This window comes from Glycine max, chromosome 20, assembly GCF_000004515.6.
Source record: "Glycine max cultivar Williams 82 chromosome 20, Glycine_max_v4.0, whole genome shotgun sequence".
Lineage (NCBI taxonomy): Eukaryota > Viridiplantae > Streptophyta > Magnoliopsida > Fabales > Fabaceae > Glycine > Glycine max.
Genome location: NC_038256.2, coordinates 41,193,465 through 41,214,759, shown reverse-complemented (window position 1 = coordinate 41,214,759; position 21,295 = coordinate 41,193,465). Strand labels below are relative to the sequence as shown.

The following is a 21,295-nucleotide window of genomic DNA, read 5'->3' as shown; positions in this document are numbered from 1 at the left end:
CAATTTAACAACAGTCGTATTTTGACAATTTTATACCGCCAATTTCAATTCTGTGACAATGTTAAAATAGCCTAGAGCTAATGAAGTTACATGGAACACATGCCCAAGTGTTTGATGCAAAGATTAAAATGATGCAACAATGCAGCGTATCTCTCCAAGCATTTGGTCCTTTAATAATTAATACTGTATATCCATTTTATGCATCAATATTATTAAAACCATGCAACAAGTCCTTGTTATTGCAAGGAGCCAATACAATTCGCTACTCGCAAGCTATATCATCTAGTCATCTTATCCAAGAAGCGCTTCTAAACTTTGCAACTTCAACTCTCTCCGATTTGGGGTCAACTAGAATTAGTTAATGCAAGAAAATTTAAAAGAAACAGAACCCATACGATAAAAGGAGGAGAGAGGTGTTGACCAGAGAAGAAGGAGGAAGAAGAAAGGAAAAATATGTTGATAGAGACTAAAACATAAAAATTCTTGTATAGGGACTAAAACTGGTAGTTTCTGTATTTATGGACTAAACGTAAAGATTGTGCACGTATAACAAAAACGTGAAAATAGAACAAGTATATAGAGTAAAATGTAGAGTGCAATGCACGTGAATGTCACGCCAGATACTATTAAAGGTTTTTCTAATTGAAACAAAACGAAGATAAAAGTTCTTGTAAATGAAAGTTCTTCTTTAGGATTAAAAGGAATGGTTTTTAAGCATATAAACAAAAAAGGTAAAGTTTGTAATAGGAATTAAATGAGTAATTAAAATTTTCTTATAATGTTACAAGTATAAAATATTTGTTAATTTTATTGATAATTAATATTAACTGAGAATTTAAATAAGGATGAATCTAAAAATAAGACAATTAAAATTTAAACTTTAAGCTCATAAAAAAATTGCTATATTAACTTTTTATAAAGGAAAAAAGATATATATTTTGACAAAAATATCTGACATGCAATTTTATTATAGGTAAAAATAAAATTCTAAAAAATTACTTTTAAGTCCCACTTTTGACTAACACTAAGTTACCCATATGAGAATCATTCTTTGATATCTCTTTTATGATATAATAACAATCAAGCAATTATTATGAAGTTCATTTAATATTTTTTAAGCTATAAGATTAGATAAAAAGATATTTAATTAATGTGTTAAAGTTAAAGTTAAATTATTTAAATTTGATACTTAATTAAAATAATTTTTAATTAAATTTTATTTATATTTAAGTCGATTTTCGATTAGTGATGATCTATTTTTTTCTAATAAATTAAAGGGTTAGAAAAGTAAATATTTAAAATATTATAGAAAATAAAAAGAGGCAATATGATTTTTTTTTCTTTTTCTGACGCACAATATGATTTGATGACACCTAAAAAAAATAAGTATAATAAATTTGGATAGATATGACACATGGTCGATAAAGATGGTCTTAGGAATTCCGGCAAGATTACATTGAGATTGGAAGATTCTACTCTGAACTCCATTTTTTTCTTACCGTTTCGGCTTCTCCTTCCACGAGGAAAACATAGTGTCTCCCTCCTCAGATCTAAAATCTACTCTCTTTTTCCCTTCACACGGAACTGTGACGATGTCGAGCGACAGCGACGAAGACGAGCTTCTCCAGATGGCGCTGAAGGATCAAGCGCAGCGAGATGTCAACTACGGCAAATCCTCCTCCAATTCCCGGAAGCCTGTCGCCAACTACGTTCAGCAGCCCAAGAAACCCGCTCCTCCGCCGAAACAGTCGCTGGGCAAAGGCAGAGTCGCCGCCGACGACGATGATTCCGAAATCGAGATGCTCAGCATCTCCAGCGGCGACGAGGACAACGTCCAATATCCGGTTGCTGCCTCCAGGAACAAAGGCGCCACGGCTGCCGCAGCCGGAAGACCGGTGCGCGAAGACGATCGCACCTGGGATGGCGAGGAGCCTAGTCGCTGGAAGCACGTTGACGAGGCTGAGGTACGCGATAATCGCATATGTCAGCGCTTTGCATTTTAGACGCACCGAATCAATTCAATTTTTATGCTATTGAATAATTAGTATTCTTATTTCTTTCCGACCTAAACCCTATGATTTCGATAGGATTTAATGCTATGTTCTGGATTTATTAATTGATCTTCACAAATGCAGAGGGGAATCTTCGGAATCTGAGATGGTAGTAGAGAAGGATGATATGGAAACATGTCTTAGAGTTAAAAATAAAGAAGAGGATCCATAGACCATAGGAAACTCTGAAATTGATTGAATGATGTGATATGATATGCAGATAAAAAGAGCTTATCATACATTTATAGCAAGAAAAGTTACAGAAAACTAATAGATGCAGCAGCTGAAACAGAGAACCCTACTTATTGGCAATATAAACACTAATGTATCATCCTTACTCTTAGACTGGTTCAGTAACCACAACATGATAGTTTCGAAAACAAAGTTGAAGAACAGTTCGTGAAGTATTGTAGTTTCACTTTTGATTGCTTTACTACTTTCCTAGTGCTTTTGCGACATGTGTGTTCTAATACAAGACCCTGATGTATATGGTATACTTGAAATGGTGGAACTAATGTCTTTGTCAATTCCCTTCTTTCGAGGGGTTCTTTAATGACTATCCTTTTTCGTTGCATTTTGGTTTGCTCTCTTTCTGCCATTCAAATAAAATGTAATTGACTTTTATTTCGCTACTGCTGATAATCTGTTGTGGAAAATCTACAAGCGGTCTAAATAACATACTAATAACATCATAGATCCTATTATTGATGTCCACATTGTAACTAGGCTGAAATACTTGCCTTAAATTTAATGAGTACTCGGAGGGCTGTGTGCGCTTTTCAATGTTGTTAATGGCGGAAAGCCAAAAATCCACTATAAAAATATGGCAGATGGCGTAGCGGCAAATGACGGAAGTCATGGCGGACAAAAAAAAAAAAAAAAAAAAATATATATATATATATATATATATATATATACATTTATATACATATAAATATTAACAAAACAATAAATAAAAAATTAGAAAAACAATGGATTGCATTCAAATAAACTAAAAAGTTTCATGAGTTCACACAATAACCAACACCAAATAAACTCATTCACGAGTTCAAAATAACAAAAAGGATAAAAGCTTAATGCAAACTGCAAAGTAAAGGTTGAGGCTCTAATCATCTTCTCCAATCCCAACATAATCCTCTTCGTTTTAATTAGTAGAAGAGGACTGAACAGAAAAAAAAAAAAAAAAACAGAACCAAAAATTAATAAAGAGTGTCAAACAGAAAAAAAAACTGAACCAGGTGCAAAAAAAAAACTGAACCAAAAAAAACAGAACCTGATGCCGCCGCAGTCTGTAGTCGTTGCCGCTGCCGTCACCGTCACTGTCGCCGTCCGTTGCTCGCGTGCGTGGTGCGTGGTGCCATCGTTGACTTCGGGTGAGACCTCACGCTGGTGCGTGGTGCCGTCGTCGCTGGTGCTTGCTGGGTGCTGGGTGCTGGGTGCTGCTCGTGCTCGTGCTCGTGCTGGAGTTCGCGTGGTGCTCGCGCTGGAGTTTGGGAGTTCGTGTGCTGCGTGCTGCTCATCCCATTTTGATTTGAAAACCGGGTTTAGGGTTGGGTCGGGTCAGCCCAAGACGACCCAATCTCATTTTGGGAAAATTTTCAGAAAAAAAAAGTTTCTTCCGCCATAACCGCCACCACCGTTAAGCCTATGGCGGCCGCCATTTGAAACCCGCAACGCCACCGCTATTTGGTGGCATTTTTTCAAAAATCCGCCACGTCATACCGCCATGGCGCTGCCATAACCGCCACTTGACAACACTGGCGCTTTCAGGTTGAAAGAAATTAGATTTGTAGGTATCTTATGTTTTATGGGCTATATTTAGCTTGTAATCTCTGTTTTTTGTTCATTTCTTTTTGTGTTGTTAATAGTGTTTTTTTTTTTTTGTAAATATACTATGGAATTTTTGGAATATGTTATTTATCATTAGCTGGGAAGTTTGGAATTTTGATGCTTTGTTCATGTTCTATGAAATTAAATGAAATTCTGTTTAATATATGAAAGTACTTATGAAATTCTGTTTAATATAATGTAGTTGGGCTTCTTTGACAGCTTGCTCGTAGGGTTCGTGAAATGAGGGAAACAAGATCAGCACCTGCACCTCAAAAATTTGTGGCTCCAAAATTTGAAAAAAAAGGTTCTGCAGTGGGTAGAAAGGGGCTTACCTACCTGCAGTCATTCCCTCGTGGCATGGAATGTGTTGATCCACTGGGGTTGGGGTAAAGTTCATTTTGATGCTTATCTGACATGGCTTTTGCACTGTTTCCCTCTTTGTTATGTTAGTCTTTGGCTCTATTGCTGGTGTTATTTCCATGTTTCTTCAGTTCTCTGAGGGATTAATCCTTGACATTTACTGGTATTGGCATTTGGCAGGATCATAGACAACAAAACGCTAAGGTTGATCACTGAGTCTTCACATAGTTCTCCTAAGACTGACAAGGATATTCAGGATGGCAACCTACGTGGTAATTATTTATTTGTTAGATGTTACTTTATTAAAGTCAATCTTTATAGTTCTCTTTTTTTGTGACAAGATTTGATTATGAGAAAAGAAATACCCAGGAAGTGCTCTTACTATCAAGTTAATAATGTTGCAAGATGTTGTATGTGTGATTGTGTTGCTCTCTCTCTCTCTCTCTCTCTCCTGTTTCTGGTTTAATAATGTGTAATCATTTGGCATGTCTGAAGGAATGGAATGAGGATTGCATCCATTTTTTAAGGGAATGACCATTCCCTCTTTCTGTGAAGTTGCTCAAAAACACATTGTTTACACATTCATTTTACCATTCCTACTATCTGACTCTTGAATTCTCCCTTTCCATTTAAAGTTCAGAAGCAAGTTTTGAAGCAGAATTTTATGCTATCATCTCTAAACTTTCTGTTGTCTATCTCCCTTGTGTCAGTTTGTCATGATGTGGATGCCTTTTCTTCTTTATCAAAAACAAAAAAATGTGGATGCTAATCTCCATGAAAATAATAGCAAATTTGTAATTACACACAAGTACTTACCATACCAAATATTGGTTATAAGAATGTGGCTATAAATGGGCATGTTATCAGTTGAGCTCTACTTTACAAATGTAGCAAATAACCATTTGCTAGTATTGTTTGGAAATTTGTAACAGCTTTCTTCTTCTTAACTCTCCTTTTGGCTTGTGTTCACATGCTTCTTCTTTAAGTGTTCATGGGGCTGATAGCATTTTTTATTCCCTTATACAGAAAAATTCCTGTATTTTTCGGAGAACTTCGATGCAAAGATGTTCTTATCACGGATACACAGTAATACCAGTGCTGCCGATCTGGAGGCTGGTGCACTTGCTTTGAAAACTGATTTCAAAAGTCGTACTGAGCAGAGAAAGCAGTTGGTTAAGGACAACTTTGATTGCTTTGTCTCTTGCAAAACAACAATTGATGGTATGAACTTTATTTTTGCATGGCATTCAAAGCCCAGTTTAACCATACAAAAGTAATCTTTTATTCTTGGGTGTCTAGTATTCCTGTCACGCTCAAGCTCTTACTCTTTCTTTCTCACTGGTTGTCCAAGCATGTTGGTAAAAAAATAAAGTTTAATGTTGTCAATACCCTAGAATTTTTTTTATTTTGATGTGAAAAACTTCTTTTTTAATTTCCAGATATTGAATCAAAGTTAAGACAGATTGAGGATGACCCTGAAGGGTCTGGGACTTCCCATTTGTTTAATATTATTCAGGAAGTTAGTTTGCAGGCTAATCGTGCCCTGAAGCCTTTATTTGAGAGACAGGTGGCTGAAGTATTTATTCTAGATTTTGTTGCGGCTGCTATTCCAGATTTCAAAATAATTTTATTCATGACTTCTATGAATTGTGTAGGCTCAAGCAGAAAAAATTAGGACTGTCCAAGGTATGCTACAAAGGTTTCGAACACTTTTCAACCTACCAAGTACTATCCGTGGCAGCATTAGCAAGGGTGAATATGATTTAGCTGTTAGGGAGTACAAGAAGGCCAAATCGATTGCTCTGCCCTCCCATGTATAAAACTTTTATATTGATTTAGATTTTTCTGTAGGTGCCCCTTGTTTGATTGGTAAACAAGTTTAATTTCGAGGTTTCTTGAAATTCTAGTATACATGCTCATGAATTTTGGTCTCAAGTTCATCCGCCCCTTGTACCAATATAAGAATAAGAATTGCATCCATTCAAGCATTTACTGACATAGGGGTATATCATGTTTGTGAATTTTATCTGGTTATTCTAACCATCGGCTTTATCATGATCTTTTACTTCCTGAACTTGACTATTCTTGTCATCTCAATTCAGATTCAGGTAGGTATCCTAAAACGTGTTCTTGAAGAGGTTGAGAAAGTGATGAATGACTTCAAGACTATGCTTTTCAAGTCTATGGAAGATCCACAAATAGATCTGACAAACGTAATTTTTTAATTTCTTCTATTTACCTGCTATGTTGGAATGAAATTAATTGCAAAGAAGCATTGGGCTGTAAACAAGGTTGCATTTCAGTATGCAGTATCTTTGTTTGTGCTGACCCATGATGTTATGATTGCTCCTTCATCTTGCTTAGCAGTAACCGATACATAATATTGCATGAGTTAAAAAGAAAGGCACAAATAAGGAGAGTTGATGTTTGCTTGCAGAATGCAGATTGATATATGCTTGAAGGCTGACACCTTGCCATTTTATCTCCTTTATTCTATTTTAACATGATATTTTAATGTTTATTGAAGCACATCATCTTGGACGTGCCACTGGTAGTGGGCTGACAAGGTCTTTGGGTAGTTTGCAGGAGATACTAGGTTCAAACATTTGTGCAACCATTTTTAAGAAATTGCATTTCATTTGGACTAAAACTGGTATAGTTTATTGGATTGACTTTTCAAAAACACCACGTCAATGTGTGCAACATAATTAAATTAATTTAGAATATATTGCTTATGTGATAGACTACTGAGGCTACTTATTCTTTAAGTTGCTCTTTGTTGTTCCTGCTTATGGCTTTCAATCTATGAAGCTTGGACACCTCTCCTGTTTGAACTTTGAAGTCACAGAATTAGGTATCCAATTAAAAATATTTGTTGGTTCACACACTTGAGCACCTGTTATATGGGTTCTTGTCAATATTTTACATGACATTGTAGTGTTCTAAATCACATAGAAGAGAAAACAGTTACGAGCATCGTAATCCTTATAATTTTTTTGTTTGCATGGACACTAGTAAAACCTACCTATACTAACAGCATCATGGACTGGTGATATTTAATATGTTAATTGTATGGTGATTAAGTTAGAGATGGATTGCAGCAATCTTGTTTCTCTGGTTGCTAGGGTGATTATAACACTTGCTTGTTCTTCATGTAGCTTGAGAATACTGTGAGATTACTGTTGGATTTGGAGCCGGAGTCAGATCCAGTATGGCATTATTTGAATATACAGGTACAAAAATTCCTACTGCCCCCCAAGTTTTTTCACACTTTTAATTTTTCAGCCTTCAAGCTTTGATTGTTTTTTAGAACTGTCCATTTTCACTTCCATTGGAATGGCCAAATTGTTGAGTCCATTGGGTTTGTTTCCTTCACAGAATCAGAGAATTCGTGGTCTGCTTGAGAAGTGTACTTTAGATCATGCGGCTAGAATGGAAAATTTGCATAATGAGTTGCGTGAAAGGGCTCTTTCTGATGTCAGATGGAGGCAGATTCAAGAAGATATGGATGAATCAGTAGGTGTAAAGTTTATTGTCTTGTAATATCATTAAGCTAGGTTAATATTTTGATGTTAGTTTTTTTTAATATTATTTTTATAACTATTGTCAGTCAGATATCAACAACTCTCCTATTGGTAATACCTATCCTGCGGTCCACTCTCATCCATCGAATCTACCTGGTAAGGAGGTTGATGGTTTAAGAGGAAGGTATATCCGCAGATTAACTGCTGTAATCATCCATTACATACCAGCTTTCTGGAAGGTTGCACTCTCTGTTTTCAGTGGAAAATTTGCTAAGGTATTATTATTTTTTTTGCTTTTACTTAGGTATTATTATTTGGTGTATATATATGTGCTTGAATTATTTATAAAATTTTATTTTCATTCCGAGTTACAGAATATCTTAAATCTTTTCTTTTTTCTGTTTCTTCTTTCAAGTTTTTAATTTCTCTTCCTCGGTAATCTAGATTCCATAAGATACTTCTGGAAATGCAGCTATGATCTTGTTTTTTGTATTTTACCATTCTATATATTTTATATTAGTGTTGTTTATTTTCTTAAACTTATCATACATAATTACATGTGCTATATATTTGTGGTTCCGTTTTTTGTTCTTCCAGTCTTCCCAAGTTCCCACTGATTCAAATTCCAACAGTTCTGCAAATAAAATTGAAGAAAAAGCTGGAGATGGGAAATACTCAAGTCATTCTCTTGATGAAGTTGCTGCAATGATATGCAGCACAATATCACTGTACGGAGTCAAGGTAATTATTGTGTTCACATGACCCTTTCTCCCATGAAAATATATATTTTCTGACTTTGTAATCTCTTTATAGTATGCATGGAAAATTAATTTTCTAATTTTTTTCTCTGTGGTGCTATATATTATTTTTAATCACATTTTCTTTTTTTACTTTTTTATTTATTTAGTTTGTTTCTGATTTGACATCATGTGAATTTGGAGATTTGGGTTAGAAATGTTTTTGAAATTTTCCTTGTTAGAACTTGATAGGGAAAAGAGGGGGTGGGGGAATAGAAAAAGAAAGGACAAATGGGCCTCAGAAACAAGGTCTGCTTGTGTATGAGAGCAGAAAGAATCAGTGTTACAAGTTGCACTAGCTGAAGTGGAAAAGGAAGATAGGTGGGTAAAATGGAATGGATAGCTTGCAAGGAGAGTGTAGAGGGAGACAAGAGAATCATGCTGGACCAGAGAAGAGAGAGTGAGTATTTGGAGGGGGAGAAACCAAAAAGGGGCAGGGTCATTCTTGAAGGAAGGTTATTGTAGCCAGGCTGAGAATAATTCCTTCGTCAGGAAAGGGAGGGGGTCTGGGTTTGTTTTTCCTATTTACCATTCTGCAAGGGAGCTCTGCTCCATTCATAGGTTTACGTTTCTTAAAATTCTCCTCAATTCTACATTGTAATAGAGCAGTGTTGTCAAATGGCGGTTATGACGGCGCCATGGCGTGGCGGTTTTTTGAAAACACGCCACCAAATAGCGGTGGCGTTGCGGGTTTCAAATGGCAGCGCCATGGCGGCCGCCATAGGTTTAATGGTGGTGGCGGAATGGTGGAAGAAGCTTTTTTTTCCGAAAATTTTCCCAAAATTACAGATTGGATTGTCTTGGACTGACTGACCCAACCCTATACCCGATTTTCGAATCAAAATGGGAATATGGGATAAGCTGCACGCACCACGCGAACATGAGCACGAGCATGAGCAGATCGCACCAGCGCGAGCAGCAGGCAGAACGCAGCACGCACCAGCAATGACGGCACCACGCACCACGCACGCGAGCAACCGATGGCGGAGGTCTCACCCAAAGTCGACGACGGCACCACGCACCACAGACGCAAGCAATGGACGGCAACGGCAGCAGCGGCGGCAACGGCTGCTGACTGCGATGGCTACAGGCACTCGAGCATTCTGTTTTTTTTTGTTCTGTTTTTTTTTTCTGTTTGACACTCTTTTTTACTTTTTGGTTCTGTTTTTTTTTCTGTTTGTCACTTTTTTAATTTTTGGTTCTGCTTTTTTTTTTAGTTATCAAATAATAAATATTTTGGTTCCTTTATCCTTTTGTTATTTTGAACTCTTGAATGAGTTTATTTGGTGTTGGTTATTGTGTGAACTCATGAAACTTTTTTAGTTTATTTGAATGCAATCCATTGTTTTTTAAATTTTTTATTTATATTTATTTTTTATCTATTGTTTTGTTAATATTTATATGTATATATAAATGTGTATATATATATATATATATATATATATATATATATTTTTTTTTTTTTTTTTCCGCCATGACTTCTGCCATTTGCCGCTACGTCATCCGCCATATTCTTATGGCGGATTTTTGGCTTTCTGCCATGAACCGCCATCCACCATTAACAACATTGTAATAGAGGACCTTTTCTGTTTTGAGCTATATTTCAATATAAATACTATTTTGTTCATATTCAAATTCTGGTGCATATCAGATTTATCTATTCTTCTATCCAGCTATAGATTTGAACAAAGAGTGCATTTTTCCCCTACATAAAATAGAATGTTGAGGCTCTTACAGAGGTATGTCAGAAGTGCCTTTGTCATCTGGTCTGGATAATGGATAACACTTTCTTTGACCCACACTGTCATTCTTGTGCTATTAGGCTATAACAAATTTTTCTGCTAGTACTATCAGTCTTGATTATCCTGGAGTCATATATACGTTTAACATTTTATTTTTCAAGATCTGGCTTGTATCCCCCACCCCCCTCCTTCTCTCTGAGTCCTATTTTTCAAATCTGGAAGCCTATTTTTTATATATATAAACATAAAATGGGGCTACCTACATGTCAAAACTTAATATAGTAATTTAGAGAAATGTATATTGCTACATGGTTGATTTGACAAGTGTAGTTCATGGTTTTCTCTTTTTCCCGTTGGTTTTGCTTGTGCCCTGATAGCCAACCTCCCATTGGTGCAGGTTACTAATATTTTTCATGATCTAGAGGAATCAAATGTCCTCAGGTCCTACATGAGTGAGGCCATAGAAGATATATCTAATGCATGCACAGCTTTGGAATTGAAGGAAGCTGCTCCTCCGATTGCTGGTATCAGTTCTTCAAATCTAAAAGTTGTCATATATTAAGTTTCTCTGAGTGCATGTCTTTCTCTTTGTTCCAGTTGCTGCTATCCGAACATTGCAATCAGAGATTATAAGGATTTACGTACTGAGGCTTTGCTCTTGGATGCGAGCATCAGTTGAAGAGGTTTCAAAGGATGTGACATGGGTTATTGTTTCAATTCTTGAAAGGAACAAATCCCCATACGGAATCTCATGTTTGCCTTTAACATTCCGTTCAGTTGTAGCCTCGGCAATGGATCAAATCAATTCGTAAGTCTAAATAGTTTCATATAGGATCGGATGCCTTAAAGAAAAGTGGGTGATTAGAATGAAATGAAAAGCTAGCTATTTAGTAAAGAAGTGGGTAATTTTTCATTTTTCCTTCTTTTACATATGTGACGCCAATTCATGGTATACTATTATCTCCTGAGTATGCTGTAAGGCAACACCCTGGCTTATCTCAATTGGTGGATTTAGCTACATGAATCAGTGCCACTGAACTGAACTCTAGAAAGTTTCGAAAACACAAATTTTTAGTGAAACCATTTAGAGCTTGGTCTTTTTTTATGTTTTTTTCATAATATTTTGTTTTAGATTTCTCTCTAATAATTTTAATCAGAATAATTTTTAAATTGATCTGCTATTCTTACTGGAGCTTTTATTGGTCTTCTCACACGATGAAATTATTTTTGGTGATTTTTGTTTGGTAATCTTATTAGTCAATATTTGCTTCTGAATTTTCTCCCAGATAGATTGGTTCCTAATCTTAGTGTTGTAGCATGTGATATTCATTTCCTTATTTCATTTTTGTACAGATTTATTTCAAAATTATTTCCTGTAAATAGTTTCCTTTATATCTATAATTAGGACAACAGAGCATCATATTTTTTGCTTGTATTTATTAGGTTAGATTTAATTAGTCAGCTTATACATTTGTAATCTTCCTGTACAGAAATTATCAGAGGAATAATATTCAGTTGTTTACTTAGTTCAAGTCTTAGCTTTCCTATAGGCGGCAGCACCATTGTTATCAATTAAGCACATTGTGGCGGAGCGTTGCATTGCAGCCTCTGGCCACTATTTCCATATTGCATCACATTTTTTCTTCATGGCAATTGCAGCCACTATTGAACCAGAAAGTACGTAAAATTGCCAGATGCAACTGATGACAATGTAAGGCGCGTGTTTTTTGGGGGTGGGGGTGATTTTGTGATTTATCTCCCCCTCATATAATGAAAGGGTTCGAAACCCTTCTTTCATTTACATGTCAAAGCTGCAAATGCTCATCACTTTGTCTCCAACCACTTCAGATGTTTTCTGCTGCTGCCACCCTTTTTCCAGTCAACCCCTGCTCTGTGCTGCCACTTCGGTTTTGTTTTGGCTTTTTTTTTTTCAAATGTTTCCTTTTCTCCACCATTTCATTTTGTTCTATGTTCTCTGCCCATTCCCACCCTTTATTTTCTTTTAATCTAATGGTTAAAGAAGAGTTACTCATTAAAACCATTAGATTAAAAGAAAATGAAGGATGAGTAGTAACGCTTGGAGGAACTTGACCCCTCAAGTGCAGTGCCTAAAAGGTATAGGCACTTGTTATACTCGATCGGATGGCTGGACAATCCACATCTATTTGCTATCCACTGTAGCCACTATTTGGGATTGAAAAATATTGGAAAATATTCGCAAAATGATCCACAAAGGAAATAGTTGTATACCTAAGTTGTTGATAGTAGTTGAATAAGCCAAGAACTATTAGAACTAAATGTTGTTTGCATCAAAACTCGTGTTTAATTTTTAAGAACTCATTTTCTTGAGTCTTATTTGGGGGCATACTTGAAATTTTATTCATACTTTATCATCTTATTTTTATTTTTTTTAGTCCAATATCTTTGTAGTGAAGTTTAGTGTTTCTGTAAGTCATGGACCAACAAGGAAAAATTTCAATTTCTTAATTTGGATTAGAATCCCTGTCCCCTGCTTTAATTGACTTGGTTCTTTCTGAAAATTGGGGTTAATATTTCAATGATCTTTTCAGGATGCTTTGGTCCTTAAGGAATGAAGCAACAAAGTCAGAGGATATGTTTATGCAACTTCAAGAAATTCAAGAATCTGTCAGACTTGCATTTTTAAATTGCTTCCTGGATTTTGCTGGTATGTTGGGTTTAGTTAATCTTATACCCAATAGCATGCTTTTCCAGAAAAAAGAAATTAAAGAAAATAAAAGATAGCAAAAGGACATAAAGGTGTCAGAGCACATAAAGTTGCAGTTATAAATCAGCTTTTGTTTAATTGTCAGGTAGTTTAGAGCGTATTGGGTTCGAACTTGGCCAACATAGAACAGATGAAGAGGGCTCCCAGTTACCAAATGGATATACACATGAATTGGAAAATGCACCTTCTGGTCTTCATGGAGGTGTTATTGATCCCCATCAACAGTTATTGATTGTTCTAAGCAATATCGGATATTGCAAAGATGAACTTTCTTATGAGTTGTATGACAAATACAGACACATCTGGCAGCATTCCAGGTACTTTTTCGTTGTTGTTCCCTGAGTATATAAAAAGTTCTGGTAAAATATTGTGGAATTCATCAGGAATGCATGCTATTAAAGCTTAGTGAGATTTGCTGACTTCGTGAGGTTGCAACTTGTTACCTAACCCTGCTAAAAAAATTATCATTTGGTGTCTTCACATCAGAATTTTCTTAGTTTTTTTTATCAGTTATTCCTGTCTTTTGATATCTTCACAATAATTTGCTTGTCATCATTCATCCAATATGGTTATATGTACATATTTCAATTTTTTTTAAGATTGGGAGTCAATTTGGTTAGCAATAAATTTCAACTAATCAAATTATTCTATTGTAATCATTCTGTAGGTCTATGTGACTGACTAGCTACGTATAATTTTCTCTGAAAATATTTTATCCTACAGATTTTGTATTTACTAGAGCATTCTGGTTCTTGGTTTGCCTTTAATTCAGGGGGAAGGATGAAGGAAACAGTGATGTAGAAGATCTTGTGAATAGTTTCTCAGCGCTTGAAGGGAAGGTCCTTGAACAATATACTTTTGCAAAGGTAATGAGAAAAATATTGTTCCCCTCCTTCAAGAAAATAACTGGGTGGGAAGCAGATGAATATAGAGGCTGTAATCAGAGTTGTAACTTAGCATCTAATTACTTTTTGGTTTGTGAATTGTGGATACCTTTATACTTGTTGATTTTTCTAAAATAGTTTTTTTCTTGATTATCTAAATCACCTGAAATAATTTACAGTTTTCATGATTGGTTTTTGGAGAAATTATCAGTTAGAATAATAGATTGCCCTTTGTTTCTCAAATATCAAATTATAGTCATATTATTATACACAATATAAATTATAAGGTTTTGTGTATTGATGGCTAGTAATCAGATGCTCGTCTTTCCTCCAAGTCTACTTACCTGTACTTTGTGCAGCCTAAGTTTCAGCGATTGACTATGAATAATGAAAGAAAATAATTGAAGAAATTACTATATGCTCCTGCTTAAGTTATACAAAGTTCTAAATATCAGGTCAGCTAATAACAGATGCTCAATGATTAGTTTAAAAAAAACTTCGTACCCCATTGCTCAGAGGCTCTTCGCTATGCGAAGGTATGGGGGAGGGATGTTGTACGCAGCCTTACCCTTGCATATGCAAAGAGACTGTTTCCGGATTCGAACCCATGACCAACAAGTCACCAAGGCACAACTTTACCGCTGTACCAGGGCTCGCCCTCTCAATGATTAGTTTCCAACAAAAAAATCTTAATGTATATGTTGAGCTGTGTTAGATGTGCTGGAATATTGAATGTTAAAAGTATTATAAAACATTTGAATTTAGATTAATAGTTGTCCAGATTGAAAAAGACCAGGTATTCTAAAGCAGGAAAGACAGGGTAGTAAGTAGTAACACTGGGCATTCTCTTGTTGGAAAAATTTGCACTGTGTATACCTGCTTTCATTATTCAATACCATGACAATTTATTGTGTTCTCATCAGGCAAACTTGATCAGATCTGCTGCCATGAATTATCTGCTGCATTCTGGCATTCAGTGGGGAGCAGCACCTGCAGTTAAAGTGAGGAGCTAGTGACAATAATGTTTATTGTAAATATGACAGTTCTCATTATTTGTTTGTTTTCCTTCAAAATGAGTTTTGCTTTTTACTTTTGGAACAAGATGTTTTGATGTGATGTTCCATCTTATGTTGGTCTCTTCCAGGGTGTCCGTGATGCAGCAGTAGAGTTGCTGCACACATTGGTAGCTGTGCATGCAGAGGTAAATATTGCATGTCATTTGGGATTATGAATCCTACATTTGCTTCTTTTTTTTTTTTTTAATTGAAAGATGAATTTTATTTGAAGGAAAGAAAAGGATAGAACAAGAAAGAAAAAATAAAGCATTATAGGATAAGATATATTCCTTAGGAACACAATAAAATCTAGAAAAATCTGTCTTTTCATGTTTTTTGCTAAACAGACTACTTTAAATAATACACTATGTGCTGAACACCACCAAAGCCATGAAAATACTGACATTTTCAATTAAATCTTGAGATCAGAAATTTCCTTTCCACCAAAGATTCCAAATGTGTAGAATCAGATAACACTTGTCATATTATGCTTATTACACTGGACAAAACCAGTTAAGTTGTGTTTCACTCGAATTACAAAACCCATTTTCAGTTATTGCTGGACAATGTACATAAGGACTAAAAGTCTTGAAGGACTTGATAAGGAAGGGTCGTTTCTATATCGAATGGATCTTGAAGAAGGAATATTTGTGCTCAGAAAGTTAATTCTATGGTCATTTGACTCATATACTTTTTGTTGACCTTGCTCTAATGGTATTATATTATACTTTGCTAAAATTTTGGCGTAAGCTCAGTTTAGAGGCCATAGAGCATTTTAGTCAAAGCAGTCCCCGCTTTAGAAACTTCTTAAACTTCACTTTTATGTTTACAGTTTAAACAATATCAGCACTATATAAATAATTGTTTCATTATATTTATTTGAAGGTGGTCTGCTGAGAGGCAATGTTTTTTTGTCATAGGTTTTTGCTGGTGCTAAACCTCTGTTGGATAAAACGCTTGGCATTCTTGTGGAAGGCTTGATTGACACATTCATCAGCATTTTTCATGAAAATGAAGCTACAGATCTTAGTGCAATTGATACAAATGGATTCTGTCAGCTCATGCTTGAGGTAAGTTTTAGTACTGCAGCATATTAAGCTCTGGATGATAGTAGATATGGCCATATTAAGCCCTTGCTGAAGCTTGTGGCATGCCTTGATTTAGCAATGGGGCAACCTTCCCCAGCTCCTCCCAGATTTGGGTGTATTTGGAAAAGAAAAAAAGATATATAGTATAGAAAGCACCTTTTGTACCCTGGCATCTGGTGAATATTAAGGAACTGACAAATATTTATTTTTTATGCCATTATCTTTTTATAATATGATAAGACACAATATGCTTCTATCATGTATGTTTCATGTCCTTTACCTGCAGCATATATTTTAGACATGATGACCAAGAACTTAATTTTTAGCAGATTTTTGATTGATCGACTTGTATGTTTGCAGCTTGAGTACTTTGAGACCATATTAAATCCATATTTTACTTCTGATGCAAGAGATTCCTTGAAGTCTTTGCAAGGATTACTTTTGGAAAAAGCCACGGAAAGTGTGACAGATGCTGTTGACAATCCAGGACACAATCGTCGGCCAACTCGTGGTAGCGAAGACGCACTTGCAGATGATAAGCAACAAGGAACAACTGTATCACCTGATGAGCTCATTGTAAGCAACTAGTTAATGTAGTTTGTTATTCATTTTGCATGTGGTATGTCTAAATGCTGAGGGATGCTGAATTAATTAGTGATTATTTCGGTTCGTTAGTTTGTGCTGGATGTGACGATACTATAGACTTGTTTTGCTATATGAGAATGGGGTTTATTTTGATGCTGGTTTTCTATGTTGTGAAGTCGGTTCTGATACTAGTCAGTGTGTTGAATTCTGTTGCTAAATTTACTATCTAAAGCTATATTTTGGGTATTTCAGTCTCTTGCACAGCAGTACAGCTCCGAGTTCCTTCAATCAGAGCTTGAGAGGACACGCATTAACACAGCATGCTTTGCAGAATCTATTCCTTTGGACTCTTTGCCAGAACCAGCCAAATCTGCCTACTCTCCCTTCAGGAACTCAATGGATTCTCCTAGCAGAAAACACAGAGGTACCTACAATACCGGAGCCTCAAGTTTCTCTCGCCATAGACATTGATGGGTATGAATTAGCTCCCTTATTCTTTTAGTTTGCTTGCCTATTGTATTTATTGTAGTATATTTTTGGTTTTGTAGTTGATGAAAATTTGTATTCTTTGCACTGTTATCTGTTTGTAAAGGTGGATGACAATTACCACATAATGAGTTTTGGAACATATGTAGGCATTCATGTATGCCAATCGCAAGTGCAGTGAGTTTTGTCATTTAAGTTTTAAATGAGTTATTTTGTTAGCTGAATTGTTGGAGCCTTTGGATGTGTATACATTACAGTGAATCAAGGACATGAATTGAGAAATGAATGTAGCTTATCCATCATCTTTGCAAAGCCTTGCATTAAACAAACCAAAAAAAAAAAAATGGTGCCCTTTTATTCGATCGATCAAATCTATAGTTATGTTCTTGTGAAATCTTGATTTATACATGTCTGGTTCAGATTCTTCAATCCACATATAATTTTCCGTTCTAGTAGCATAAACTACTCTATCACTTGATAATTTCTTTTCTTCCGTAAATTTATAATTAATGTAATCGTGAATTATAATATAATAACTCTTGGATTCTAATTTGATGCTTGACGAGATTATTATTATTATTATTATTATTATTATCATATATTGGATGATTGTTTTGATATTCATATTTCTGTATTTGCATTCTCGCGATTTTATAATTTTTATAAATTTTAACTAATGCTTACTTTGATAATTTTGCAGCTTTTAAGAAAATATGTTGGTTTAGTGGAACTTCTCATTTTCTTTCCTTTTTTTTTTCAGACTCTCATTTCTTTTCCTAAATCACCCATTAAAGCGTTTTTGGCTTTGGTTACAAACGCATGGTAGATTCGAGAGGTGAAGGGAGAAAATGGAAACAGAAAAAAACATGATGGGATAATGAAGGGAAGAGAACGTGATCTACACGCTTTGGTACGCCTGATGAAATTCTAAGCAACGAGTTTTCAGCCACGTTCGTATATGATCAAATATAATAAGAAAATTAGAGCGGGGTATAATTTGGTGTAAAAGTATTAATTAAACACGTTTTTAGAATTTTGTAGCAATTTGGTGATAAGAAGGAAGTTGAGATATAGGAGTCATGAGTGGTTAAAGTTTCCTAACATAATCATGCAACAAGCACGGTGCGATTTGGGTGTTTTTCCTTTTGACACGGATAAACGTCATGTTCATTGAACTAAACGTGAATCAAAGGTCCCAAACGCAAGGCTACCTAACGTACTTTCCCGGCAAAAACAGTTCATCCCATCAAGCACTTACTATGTCTTCTCTGCACAAACAATGCCCTCTTATTGTCGACAAAGCTTTCAACAATTATAAACTCCACTTTAAAAAGTTCTTACCATTCATTCACACAAACACACATATATACAAACCTAGTATATATAAAAAGATAGAGAAAAAGTTCAAGACCGAAAAGGTGAAAAGAAGAATCTGGGATTGTCGCCAAAGACGATTGACAAGAGGTGTGATAGTTATTAAAAGCTCATACACACACCTTAATTAGGTCAACACAAAAGGGAGAGGGAGGGTCACTCCTTAATTTAAATACACAAAAGCGTATAAACGGCAATGATGTAGCGGATTTTCATTATATCAAAATAATGTAGAACACATGGTCTATGATTCGTTTGTTTAAACTTTTAAAAAATAAAAAATTGATTTTACGATATTTTTTTAACAGATGATATTCTTTGTAAGAAGAAATAGTAAAATATTCTTTTGAAATCTTGTTTTTATGTTAGATAGTTATTGTAATTTGTTTTAAATTAAAAAGCATGTTTTCTTTTTTAAAAATCATAAATAAGCTATCTTTCAATATTTGGATTCTATTTAGCTCCTTCACTCCTTCCAAACTTTAACGTGTCAATATTATGTTCTGAAAGAGCTGTAAAAAACATTATGCTATGAAAGAAAAATAAAATAAAATAAATGAATCTTCAACAAATAACGGCAAGTTCTATTTTAATTATTTTGTGGTCTTTCTTTCTTATGACATGACCAAATTAACCAGAATCTAAATTTCCATTAAAGCTACATTAATTTAGTGCAAGTACATATAATTATCAGATAATTATAAAATTATAGCTTAATTAAAGCAATAAAAATTTTGCATAAAGACTCAACTTAAAATCTTTTTCATCCAAGACTATCATGTTATGGTGCTGTTATACTTGAATAGGTGAATCAATAGATGACTTGCATAAACCGGTATATAATACCATAAATAATTATATATAGTTACCTGATCAATATATAAATTTAATATATACACTTAGAATCCCAAAAAATACAAAAGTTCAACTAATAAGAATCAAACCCAGCAGCAAGTCAATGGTTAAAAATAGTTTACACGAAAAACTTGCTGTTCAAAATTAAGAATGAGTTTCTTGATACCCATGACTCTTGGGTTTTATAGTAGTTTCCTCTATTTATTTATTTTTGTTTCTGGTACAGAGCTTCCTCTATCTCACAAAATATATTTATATCAAGATGTACTGTGAGTGTGAATTATTGGCACTCTTTATCAGTGTAAATGATGACAATTATGGAACTATATCTTCAAATCCCTGATATCAGTGACATATATTGGTGTTTCTTTCTCTACTTATTTATTTGTTTGTTTGTTTTAAATGCAATCATATATGAGAGTGTGTCGTGGAATCCTTATAATATAAAATAGCATTGTTGGGCATAATTCTTATAAAACTTGAAATTTAATGGGACTCTTTTAGAAAGCTATCGCGTGGACAAGTAGGAGTACTGACAAATTTATAGAGCTGTTTAAAAGGAGAAAACGTGACACAGTATATTCAATGTGTATTGAGGAATTATGCGGTAACATTTTAGTTGTGTTGAGGACACGTTAACAGTAATAGTTGGTAAAAAGATGATGCCGACACAATAAAATATACATATTTTTCTGTGAAGAATAAGAGAACTGCATAAGTTATGTTAAGAAAAAAAAAGTAGAAGAACTACATAGGCATTCATAAAAAATAAAAAAACTACAAAGGCAGTACATGCCTTTTTTTTTTCCTTCTTCTCAACACTTTATTTGAAGTCAACAAGAAAAGCATCACGTAAAACTTCACACTATACCTACTTACGGAGCACAAAACAATGAAAAAAATATCTTATTGATTAATATAATTTTTCAAACACTTTTGTAACCTTGGTAGTAGGAAGTTCCTGTTCTGTGATAGGTTGGTTGAGTATCTCTTGTAAATACGTTTGGTGTCTTTTGTACTCCTTTTACATATGAATTTTGTTAACTACTGTATGTCCTTCAAACATTAGTTAAAAAATTTTAAAAAAAATATTTATTATAAATATCATGAGATATCGTAAAAAAAAATTGTAAATAACATAATTTTTGGTATATTCCAATAAAAAAAATTCCTTTTAATTTCTTAACCAATACCTTAATCATATTGGTTAACATTTACTTTCATATATAAATATAAGATATCATTTTTACTGATTAAAAAGAAGATATTGGTGTAAGATTTTAATATTGTAAACTAAGTTCAACGTATCTCGCTCATTATAATAATCCATTTCATTATAAAAGTATGACTGCTTCATACAAAATTACTTTTTATTATTAAAAAACACACTTACTACGATAAAAAAAAAAAAAAAAAACTACATTTTATCTTCCAAAAAAAAGAGGAAATTATAACTGTTCAATTAAAGAAAATTGTCAATGGCTGGTGATAATGTACCTAACTATTTTGGAAAAACTCAAATGATTGGATGGCCATAAGAATTGAGTTTTTTCAGTGGGTTATGTGGTCCAATGAGAAGCTCACAACGTATCACACAGACAACAAAACCAAGTGGAGGGAACAGATTTTGTGTTGTGCATTAACCTATATGACTATGAGTATCACAAAATAGAGTTTAAAAAAAAAACGAAAAAGAACCGAGTGGACAGCACGTGCCATTTGACACGTGCCGATTCTGTTTCAATGAAAGTCTTTTTCTGACTCTATCTATGATTGGATCCTCATTCTGACTCATTGAACGTGCTCCGTCACAGCCCAATGCAGCAACGAGAAGCAGCGAAATGGATGTGACGTGTCATGCGACAGTAGGTTACATTAGCAAAACTGTGGTGTTGTGGTGAAAAAGCAGGAAGAAAAA

The 21,295-nt window shown here is 34.6% G+C and overlaps 1 protein-coding gene across 8 annotated transcripts; it reads left to right on the top strand.

The window, feature by feature from the left end:
* The first annotated feature begins 1,412 nt into the window (after window positions 1-1,412).
* Window positions 1,413-18,219, top strand: LOC100794090 (exocyst complex component SEC5A). Of its 8 annotated transcripts, none has more exons than XM_006606146.4 (22): window positions 1,414-1,964; window positions 4,101-4,267; window positions 4,422-4,513; window positions 5,268-5,462; window positions 5,681-5,808; window positions 5,897-6,055; window positions 6,344-6,454; window positions 7,400-7,474; window positions 7,620-7,757; window positions 7,852-8,040; window positions 8,363-8,506; window positions 10,702-10,828; window positions 10,902-11,112; window positions 12,875-12,990; window positions 13,136-13,367; window positions 13,823-13,916; window positions 14,858-14,935; window positions 15,079-15,135; window positions 15,910-16,059; window positions 16,438-16,653; window positions 16,915-17,136; window positions 17,909-18,219. In XM_006606146.4, exons 1-21 carry the CDS (start codon window positions 1,593-1,595, stop codon window positions 17,131-17,133), a joined length of 3,270 nt encoding a protein of 1,089 aa, XP_006606209.1. In that variant the 5' UTR covers window positions 1,414-1,592; the 3' UTR covers window positions 17,134-17,136; window positions 17,909-18,219. The 8 variants fall into 8 exon arrangements, 6 of the variants coding, with proteins under 6 accessions (XP_006606212.1, XP_006606209.1, XP_006606210.1 ...); XM_006606147.4 differs by lacking the exon at window positions 17,909-18,219 and adding an exon at window positions 17,255-17,434; XR_003266047.2 differs by lacking the exon at window positions 17,909-18,219 and having other exon boundaries at window positions 1,413-1,964; window positions 16,488-16,653; window positions 16,915-17,057.
* Window positions 18,220-21,295: the final 3,076 nt, after the last annotated feature.